The sequence below is a fragment of the Phyllobates terribilis genome, unplaced genomic scaffold, assembly GCF_046119375.1.
Source record: "Phyllobates terribilis strain yellow unplaced genomic scaffold, ASM4611937v1 Scaffold_11__3_contigs__length_659146591, whole genome shotgun sequence".
In the NCBI taxonomy this organism is placed as follows: Eukaryota; Metazoa; Chordata; class Amphibia; order Anura; family Dendrobatidae; genus Phyllobates; species Phyllobates terribilis.
The window spans coordinates 343945802-343956986 of NW_027362771.1; the positions used below are offsets into that span (position 1 = coordinate 343945802).

General features: G+C 40.2%; 1 protein-coding gene across 4 annotated transcripts in view; it reads right to left on the bottom strand.

The window, feature by feature from the left end:
* Positions 1-1298: 1298 nt before the first annotated feature.
* The window catches only part of ZNF609 (zinc finger protein 609), an 86974-nt gene continuing 77087 nt past the window's right edge, over positions 1299-11185 (bottom strand). For all 4 annotated transcript variants that reach the window (XM_073652831.1, XM_073652829.1, XM_073652830.1 and 1 more), the window contains 5 exons: positions 9671-10046; positions 7397-7572; positions 5114-5348; positions 4707-4785; positions 1299-3552 (listed from right to left, as the gene is read on the bottom strand). In XM_073652831.1, the coding sequence (XP_073508932.1) occupies positions 4712-4785; positions 5114-5348; positions 7397-7572; positions 9671-10046 (861 nt within the window). In that variant the 3' untranslated portion in view covers positions 1299-3552; positions 4707-4711. The remainder of the gene's footprint in view (positions 3553-4706; positions 4786-5113; positions 5349-7396; positions 7573-9670; positions 10047-11185) is intronic.

Here is an 11185-nt window from a genome sequence, read left to right on the forward strand (position 1 = left end):
CAAGGGTGGCGGCTGGGGACCCGCCTGTCCCACTAGTCTCCCATGTGACTTGGTCCCCTGCAGCTTTTAAACTATATTTTTCTGTGAAACGCCATAGAAGTTGCTGTAGCAGAGTAAAATATATATATGGCTGAAATCATAGCCAGTATCTCATACATGCTGCCCGATCCTCTGGCAGTATGTATCAGCTGTCTAGTTCACTTACAGACATGTGCCTGTTATAGACTAATGTCTAGTTTTCTTTATAATAATGGAATTGGATCAGTCATAAAATGCTGGAAAAAATTTATAATTTTTCTTTTATTTCTCCATACTAGGCCTCATCTTTCTTACTGATCACTAGTACAGTGGTATGGGCACTAAGGGTCACATAGGTCAGGTCCCCCATTTTTGGAATATATATTGCATATCCTAATAACATGCCAGCAGACTAACAAAGAGAGGGTTTATGTTCTTGCAAATGGCATGAACAAGCACATGCACAATTTATCATTTTAAAGCAAATTTTAAAATTGACTGGTGCTTTTTTTAGAGGCAACCTGTCACTAGATTCTGGCTGCAGCATGAATCCAAGCCCGTTTGCACGATTGCAGCCTTGTATTTCTTTCTCTGAAATGCTCTGGAATTTCAAATAAAACATTGTTTGAAAAGCTGTCCGGGAACCACAGGGAGAGGTGACTATTCTACAGCAACCCCTTGCCGGCTTCTCCCCACCCCAAGTGATTGGCAAGTCTCTCTCTGTGTGTACACATGAGAGAGATCTGTCAATTAACAGGATCAGTGTAGAGAGATGCAGGCAATGGCCCAAACTGGACTCGTCATGTCCCCCTATGGTGCCTGATCAGCTTTTTAAACTATGCTTTTAAACTCCAGAGCATTTCAGAAGACCTATCTGGCTGCAATCATGTAACCAGACTTTTCCCTGTATGAGTCATCCCACTTTTCAACTCCTGACCCAGCTGCTCCGCTCCTCCCCCCTTCCAGGGGCTTTGCACTGATGTAGAATTGTAGTTCTAATGATGACTCATGCAAGGAAGAGAGACTTCCTGTTTCTACATAGATCTTAGAAGGATTCAGCCAGTTTTTAATCACATGATGTCATAGGCCTAATGAAAAAGAGAAGAATTTTACTGGGTACAAAGGCAAAATGAGCAATTGCAAGTACACAGTGCAGTATAATATAATGACTGCAATATATTTAGAGGATAAAAGTTTTGATAGGAGTGCTTCTTTAACATCATCATCGACATTAAACCTAATTTTATAATGTGCTACAAAACATTCAGAAAACAACCATATCTGATAAAACAAAATGTGTGTATTTTTTTTAAACTGCAGGGCAAAAAAATTCAACTTTACCACAAAAAGGACTTTAAATTGGATTAAAAAAAAAACAAAACAAAAAAAACTACATAACAGAAAAATAATTTTACATCTTTATACAAATATTTCAGGGTTGCAAAGGAAGAGCATGAGCCCTCCCATTTACCCCACTATAATGATGGTGGGGGGTAATGTTTATTCCATATACAATAACGTCTGTTTACAACCAAGCAATACAAAAGAACTTTATTGGAAAACTTCCAGAAAGGGTTAAATACATGTTTTTTTTTTATTATTATTATTATTTTTAACGAAATTCCTTCAGGTCACCTCTTGGGCTAGATGAGGTGCAACTAGCAGAGAATGGATGTCTAAAAAAAAAAAAAAAAAATGTTTCAACCTCAGCATGTATTGTGCATCATTACAGGGCATTGTAAAACTGAACTGTAGCTCTGGGTAAAAATTCCAGAGAGGAAATTTAAAAAAAATTATAAAATGGCCCAATAGAATTTAAAGTCTTATAGTATCTGAGGAAGAGGAGAAGCAGTAAAGGAAAACTAAACCACTGACCCAAGTATTGGTGAGACACAAGTGATGACAAACGTAAAGTACTTGGTTACAGTACCAGCAAACTGTTGGAAAATAGCAGCAAGTCTTAATGATTTCTTAATGATCACACGATATCTGATACCGCAAGAATTGCATTCTCTTTCAAAGATTTTGAAACTAATGGAAAGTTGTTTTTTTTACACAAGTGAATGGGGCTTAGATACAATAAAACATGTTATGACTGTAAAAGTTAAGTAGCATGCTCAGTAATGAAGAGGGTACGACAAGGTATTCTCCGTTCTAGCGCTGATGTGGATAGCGGTATATTTGTTCGACCGAACGGTTTATTTCCATATTGTGTCCACAATTACACAAAGTGCATAAAAGAGACACAAACCTTAAAAGGTTCTCTCACTTTCTGACATGGGGAAACTACATTCCTGCAGTCACAGGTGTCCGCATTGTACTTTGCATGCTGTAACATAAAAATAATTGGAAAGACAGGGTACTTAAGGAGAAAAACTGCAACGGAGTTGGATTTGTAATGCTAAACAAATGGCATCCTGCCATGAGGACGCTAAACATTTAGTGGTTAAACAGATTTAAAATGCACATGTGAAATTTCTCCCCAATTTCAGATTAGTGTCTTATAAAAGAACCTTTTTCTTTTAGGTCTATATACATTATACACAGCTAGGATGTGTCCGTAGGAGTCCAGCATTACTGTTTTCACATCACTCATATATAACCAGAATGAATATTTTTTACATTTTGTGTAAGCAGATCATCAAAGTAGAGGAAATGAAACGAGGGGAAAAAAACGGACAATGCTCGACTAATCAAAAAGCTAAACGTGGAGACAAGGTGGCACTGTGCTGATGGGGCAGGGTTACAAATATAGGATGTCAATAGGAGCCATAAAACGGTACTCTTTTTTTTTTTTTTTTTTTTTTTTTGCCACTTTTGCTCAGACACTAAGCATAGATCTTGTACTGGCAATCACCACGAAAAAACAAAACAGGTATTTTATCAGAGGAAAAACATATGAAGTGTTAAGATGAAAATCTGGGTGCCAACAGTTACTTCCAGGTAATGCAAAAGACCGGAAACTGTACTTCTTGTATACTGATTTGTGTGGACATCTCAGAAGCAATGCCATCCCTTGGCTCCTGGAACACATGAAATTCGGACACCTGAAATCCATAACTGAATAGTCATAACTGATGGAGTGTATCAACAAAGGACAAAAGCAAATTCATCATCTTAGAACTTCAAAATAACATTTAACCAGAAGTCTGTAAGCAAACGATGCACGATCCTGACCCAGAACGTTGTATTACATGAATGAGGTGTTCAAGGTGGAGCACGGTATTTCCCCCAATGTGAGAAAAGAAATCCCATGTCTTATCAGTCCACTGGAGGATGCACTGAATAAATACAGTCCTGTTCTGCAAAACCAGATCTCCCAAAGGCAGGAAGCAGTCAACCAAGCTTGTGGAAAGGGCAAAATAATTAGGCCTGTGTGTCCTGGATCAGAGCGATACTTCAGAAGCCCTTTATGGAGAAACTCTGGCTGAAGAAACACCATTCAACTGATGCACTGACTCATTCCAGATGGGTCCTGTGATCCAGTCACATGACTTTATGTAGACAGGGTCCTTGATTCCTGAATTTTCCTGTCTATCAAAAATGTAGAGAAAAAAAAGATAATTAAAACAAAAACTTAATATGCTCTACAGAAGCAAACATTACAGTCTATGGATACTAGCTAAGAATGGGCTTACATTTCTATGCAGCACATGGACCACATGTGTCCTGGTCAAGTGTTTTATATAATAAAATAATAATAATGAGAGCATAAACCCAGTTCTCAGAGCTCAAAATGCTGAAAAAGAAGCGCACAGGACTTAACTGACCAACATTATATTTCCCTGCGCTTCTATGTACTGTGCTGATGACAGGCGTCAGAAGCCTCAGGCCACTGACATCGCAGTACACTGACCGACAATCTATTGCCAGATCTGTAAAACCATGCATACATTATACAAATACCTTCAATTTCACACACATGCTGGTAAAAAGCTTTGGATATGTGCCCTTGGTGGAAGGATGTGACGTATTTCACGGTCTAGGCATGTATAGTAACAAATCTTGCCATTAAGGCTATATTCACATGTTGCAGAAAACGTCCGCAACAAATCCGATGACAGAATTTGCATGGGTAATTTGGGCATTTCATTGCAGATGTGGATGCTGATTTCATCCTACCCCATTTACTAAACATTTAATAGGGTGATAACCTCAATGAAAGTTATATTTTTTACAGCTCTATGGAAGGTCAGTCTACCACGCTATTCCATCCCCTTTTTTTTTTGAGGAGTACAAAACTCTACCAACCCGATGAAGAGCAAAAGGACATTGTTTTGATCTCTGTTGGGTGAATAGAGTGCTATAGATAAATTCAGGATACTGCCGATCAGTAGTATCTGTGAGCAGCCACTAAACAGGAGGCATGGTGTTCTGCTCCTCACACTGTAACATCTGTCCTGCCAGCGCTGGGGCCGGTTATCGGGTCCCCACCAATCTGATATTGAAGACCTTATCTGGGGGTAGGTCATCAATATGGTAGTAAATGGAGAACTCCTTTAATGCAACATCATCTTGCTTGCTAGTGTGATTTGCAATTAAACAGAATAAAATGTTTAAAAAGAGCTCCCCATCTGTGAGGCGACTTTCATCTATCTTTTACCCGGCTGTGGCCTATAGGTATGTACATTGACAATGAAACTAGCAAGCAGGACAATTGTGAAAATGTAGGTTGTATGACATCTTACCGTTTTCACCTCCTCGGGGGTGGGTACAGGGATGGGGCTGAACCCTGCTGACTTGCTACAATGGCCGTAGAAGACAAACCTATAAATACAAGGATCGATATAAGTATCTTTTCTGGCAAGTAGAATTTATTCAGGATATAGCAACGTCAATGAAAGGTTTCATTACCATACAATAAGATATATCTAAATAGAGGCAAGTTACAACACAGATTGAGAAAGTTAAATGGGGTTTTCCACGTAAAGGAAAATGGATCCCAAATGCTCTAAGATGACAAACAGACCCTCCCTGGGTCTAGTGCAGTCTCTCGGACACGAGGTCCACTGAGGAAGATGATACTCTTTCTTGTCATAGGGAAAATGGAGTTGTTTGTCTATAGTACACTGCCCAGAGAGTACAGACAACATACCTGTGGTGTAGGGCAGCTGATACTGGCCAGGCAGCAAAGAGTAACCAAGATGGTGATGGTGATGATGTGTGGACATTAAGCGCTGTGAAGGGGAAGTGCGAGGCCTTTCTGAGCTCCTGTCACCTACTCCTCGGTCCGGTGCTCCCATACTACTACAGCCAACAGCTCCTCCAGCAGAGCTTCCAGGTACACCGCAACCAACTCGGTCTCGTTCCTGTGGGGATTTGTCTGTAATCTGCACATAAAAGGTATTAAGATTACACTAATGTCACCATATGTGGTAGTATAACTGAAGTAGCCAAAAACAGGAAACAAGATAAATTGTACAAGAGGACAGTGGTGTACCTCCATCTACAAGAATACATGATCTAGAGGGGGGTAAAGCTCTGGGAAGATTTTCTGTGTTTATCACAGTAGGTACATTAACCTAGTCAATCTGTGCCCATTCTGCCGTTTATTGAAACTGGGCATCTCTAGCTGCTTCCCACATTGTGTATATAAGTGTATGGACCACAGTTTCCATATCACTGTGCCCAGTGATTGAGTGTAAATAATACATAGGTAAAAATTGGGATGTGACTATCTGAGCACATTTCTAACTTCAATAACCCTTTCAGGATAACATTTAAATCACTTGACATATAATAAGGTTTTAATACTAGAGGTTAGGTCCGTCCAGAATAGGGTCACCTTGACGTGGTGGGATGGCTTTGACATTTTTTTTTTATCAAAATTATGTTAACTAAGTACACTATATTATTTTCATGCACTATTGCTATTTATTTACTGCAGGGTATTTGCTAATTTTGTTTTTATCTTGGGTTTTGTCTGCTCAGTGGCCAGTGTGAACATGCGCCTACACGCTGCATGAACACCAACTTAAATTCCAACTCATCTCTTTATTTTTTTATTTTTCATTCACTGCAGCCCAGTGATTGGTTGTAAATAATACACATATAAAAATTGGGATGTGATATCTGAGCATATTTTTAACTATAACCCTTTCAGGACAAAAGGATTTCCATAGCCAATATTCGTTTTTGTGCTTTTGTTTCTTTTTCCCTTTCTTCGATAAGTCATGATTTTATTTTTCTGTTAACATAGCTGTATGAAGTCTTATTTTTTGAGGGACAAGTTTGAGTGACACCATTCATATAAGCATACAATGTGCTGCAAAACTGTAAAAAAAAATCCAAAGTATGGTGCAAAAAAATTTAATTCCTAGGGTTCCATTTTTACAGTCAATTGTGCAGTACTACTAGTAAGGTATCAGTAGATATATATATATATATATATATATATATATATGTAAAAATAAAGAACAAAACTTTGAAAATGGCAATGAATTCATTTATTTTTTTAATCAAAGATCGATAATTTGACAAGCTGTATTTTTAATGCTACAATTCTGAGGTACATATTTTTGCTTTGTGGCACCCAAGATAGGAGATGACAGTATCTCGGTAAAGGGAACGTCTGTCTTCACGGAAGCAGATTTCTCTGATCAGATATATTACAAAATTGCTAATTTTCACGTGTACTATTTATTGATGAAATAAAAATGAAAACGACTGTCGCCTTTCAGAAAACTTTATGCCATACGTGATATTACTTACCATCCTTTGGTCCAGTGCTTGCTCTCTGCCGCAGCCCTAGTCTCTATTTGTCTGCAGCGGTGACATCGCGTCAACAATGCTACACCCAATCACTGAGCTCAGTGGCTTGTGCCATCTACAGAAGCAGAGTCACTAAGCTCTATGATTGGCGGCAGCACTGTTGACGAGATGTCCCCACTGCATCTATAGAGACAAAGGCAGAAAGCAAGCTCTGGACCCCGATCGGCTTTAACTCCAGTCACTGCTGTCCTGAGGCAGATGTCACCTGTATAACACAGCCTACATCCACTATGTGCACAGCATGCTCATCTCTTGAGCCCACGTCATACACCTACACCCAAAATAGGTCATACTATTACATTCTGTGAGGAAAGGGTTAATGTGATTGTCCAAGATTAGATCAATCGGTCTGCATTTTATCAGAAGCAGCCCCTCTCTATTATATAGGCAGTGTCTGGCACTGTAGCTTAGCCCCCTCAATGTGAATGGCACTGAGCAGCAATATCACACCGAGCCAAAGTACAAAAGTTGCGCTGTTTCGGACATATAGAGGTCTTCAAACAGTTGCCCTAAAAACTAAAAGGGTTTGTTCTTCTAAGAATACAGAAGAGATCTTCACATTACATATAGATGACATGTGTTGTGGACTTTGTCACCGTGTACTCACTGTGGGAGACTTGCTCTTGTAATGGCTTGCATGTTGCTGTAATATATCCAGAGCTTTAGACTCGGTGGTAGGTTTGCAGCTGACACTTGGACTGGCTCGTGACTTCTCAGACTCGTCACTGCCAACTACCTTGTTGCCATATGGAGAGAATGAATAACTGGAGGGGAGGTAGGAGCCTAGACGAAGAGAAGAAAGGAGACAACAATGCATCTACGTATATCAGGTCTTTAAGACATAAAGCACAGCTAACTGCTTTACCTTTTACACCAGGCTGCCACCAATGCGCCTCCTCATCCTTTTCTAAAGCGTTATTTGACATTAATTTTAATATTCACATGTACACATTTGCCATCATCAGCTCTGGGGTTTTATCTACACCTTTTAATGTTATCTATTACTACTGCCATTTAGATAAAAGCAATTCAATATTTTAGAGATTGTAATCTTTCGAATAGGACCCACTCCCCTAATGTTGATATTGTAGAATAGCATCTTTAGGCTGTGTGCCCACGACGCGTTTTTTAAGCATTTCCGCAGCGGCAGAAATGCTGCAGAAACGCTTAAAAAACGCTTGGTAGAAGGCCTGCCATGTTCCCCAATGATAATCCGCATGTGCTGTGCCCATGCTGCGGAAATTTCCGCTGCGGGTTATCATTGCGGAAAAAAACGCAGCACTACCAATTATTTTGCGGAAGTGGTGCGTTTTCGCCGCCATTGACTTGCATTGAAACGCATGGATTAAGCATCACTGCATCTGTGGGTTTCAATGTGCGGATGGTACACGGGTCTGGAGAGGAGGAGACTCTCCTCCGGACCCGGGTACCATAGAACCTGTTAAAAAAAGAATAAAATAAAAAAATAAATATTATATTTACCTTCTGATGGCCCGCGGTCTCCTTGACTTCCCTTGCCGGCAGCTCGCGGACCTGCGCTGACGTCATAGTCATGTGACGGCAGGTCCTTCAGTGTAGTACCGCGAGCTGCCGGCAAGCGAGGACGGAGTGAAGGAAGACTCCGGGGGCCATCGGAAGGTAAGTATAGATTTATTTTTTTACCATTCTTTAAGGTCACAGTATATAAATCCATGCCGGTTGTATGGATTTATATAGTGTGACCAAGTTGACAAGCACTTTCCAAGTGATGCTAAAATCGCTTGGAAAGCGCTTGTCAACCCGCATGCGGAAATGCATGTGAAGAACGCTTTACATCCGCATGTCCCTGGCAGGAAAAACGCATGTACAATCCGCCTGCGTTTTTTCTGCCAGGGAGATGCAGAAAATCTCAGGAAAAAATCCTGAGCATTTCTGCATAGTGGGCACATAGCCTTACTCTGTGTCATGCAAAGTGTTAGGGCTCCATACACATTAAACTAATGTTGGCCAAACTTGCCAATATGACCAACAGTCAATTGTCAGGGAATTTAATCCAACATGTCCAATGTCAACTGCCGAATCTTTTGTTCTCCCAGATATAAGTTGCCACCAAACATGTCTGGCGAAAGTTTTCTTATAGAGAACACACAAGCGCTCAGCCAAACTAGCTCTCCTGTGCATGGTAGAGCCAAGTGAGATGGCAGCAAGTCAACTCATCAGCCAAACCATCATTCCCACTGAGAGCAATCTACTGTTTATGGTGGATTTTAAACAATCGCTGACTGACAGCTTATTTTCCAGTTGACAGTTGATCAATTAATAGCCGGTTTATAGAGGCTGACCTAGCTTCAGATCCGGACTGAATGATCTATAATAGATTGGTCAATGGCATTGTTCTCGGCAGCACATCATTTTGTGTAAACAGGGATTGTGCTGCCAAGAACAATGGCACTTCGCAATCTTTATAGATCGTTCAGTGCAGATCTGAAGTCAGGCCAGACTATTACTGACCGTTCAATGCCACTGTTCTCGGCAGCGCAATCCCTGTGTACAAAAACAATGTGCTGCAGAGAACGATCATTTCATCTCACAAACTATTATTTTTCTCATTTGTTGGATGATTAGCAGTCTGCTTAATCTGCACGATTATCGGAAAATGAGAGCTCCTAGGAACATTCATTCATAATAATCATACAGTTTGAATTGTCATTGTACCAGATAACTTATTGTACAGTGCTGAGGAAAATGATGGCACTTAGTAACTTATATTAATAGTAATATTATTTATAATCAACTCAGAAGGATCAATGAAAATAGGTTTACTTATAGATATACTGCAACAAGGCAGAGCTAGTAACACTTGCTGCTTCATTACTGGATATATATAATTCTGTTCAAATACCTGGGTAATTCTGCATCATGACTGCAGGCATCCCACGGTAGCTTGGATGGCTGGGGTCGTATGCTTGGCTGTAAGTGTATCCGTGCATATATGGAATATAGGACTGGTGTTGTGTAAGTGGTGATGAAACTGGCACATGAGTACTAGTGCGAGGGTCCTTAGGCAGCCCACGAGGATCTTCACTTTGCTGGGGTCCTTTAATTTCTACATTAATTGCCTCTTTGCCATCTTCCTTCACAGAGGCTTCTTTGCTCCTGCTTCGCTCCTCTTTGACTTTCCGATCTCTCTCTTCTTTCCACCTTTCATCATCTGCTTTTAGTGCATCAGTGTACTTGGGATAAACGTAGGACCACATGCGTGACTCTGCTTCTTGTTGCTTTACACACATTAAAAAAAAATGTTTTAAGATTCTTGCTGTAAATGGTTAATTTCACAACTAACACAACTGTTTAGCATTTTACATTACACATGCAGAAATATCCTGGTTGTCTCATATTTTTAAATGGGTAGATTTGGAAAGCGGTTTCCCACTTTTAAAAATCCTCAAGAAAAGAGGGATTTTTAATAATATAGCTTATTGCTCTTTGTTAAGGTTACCAGCCACCTCTAAAGTTTATCAGCGGAGGCTTGTCTCCTAGGTAAGGAGCACAGTGCTTATGAGCTCTTTGCATAGAGCTTGCAAGCTCTGCTCTGAAGTTGGCTATATCGCTGCCCCTGCGCTTGTCTGATGCTGCAGAGGTAAAGCAGCGAAGGCTTGCATCACTGGACAGTGCAGAGTTTGGGCCAGCAGTGCAACTATGCTGTTGGCCCACACTGTGGATCTTCAAGACAGCACCACCCCACAGTAAGTAGGAAGGCGGGAAGAAGATGAGCCTGAAGATTTCAGATGAGAAATCCTCTTTAAATAACTTTGCAAATACATTGCAAGGCATCCAAAATGGATTCTCGGTTACAGTCTGCACTGGAACCCAGAACGGTGTTCTAAAGCATTCAGCGCTAACATTTTCCAACATGCCTACATGGCTTTATACTACTTGCTCTGACAAGTTGCATTCTCGGACACGCATTACACCAAGTATTGTAAGGTATGTGGACAATTACTGACACACTTGATTAATAGCACAACAGAACAGTGCTTCCGATTCCTAAAGCTTTGCTCACATCTGTGTTCAAGACTGTTTAGAGAGTCCCCTGTTTGTGCATATATGTAGAAAAGCTTGCCCAAACTATGGCGCACAAGCACTTTTAGGTACATGGACATATAAGAGTAAGGGACCTTTGACTACAACAGAAAAGTATACATGGTGAAATGGACAAGCTTAAACACAGCCACATCTGCTTCTATGTGGCTATTGTAAATTAGAAAAAAGTGGACTTTTTTTTTTTAGTTGATATGACTAAAAATTAAAAGACCATAGGGACATAATTATGATGCAAATAGCAAGACAAACATCAGTATACAGCAACTAAGTAGTTCCAGCTATCCAGAGTAGTTACACTAACAGCATCTTGTAG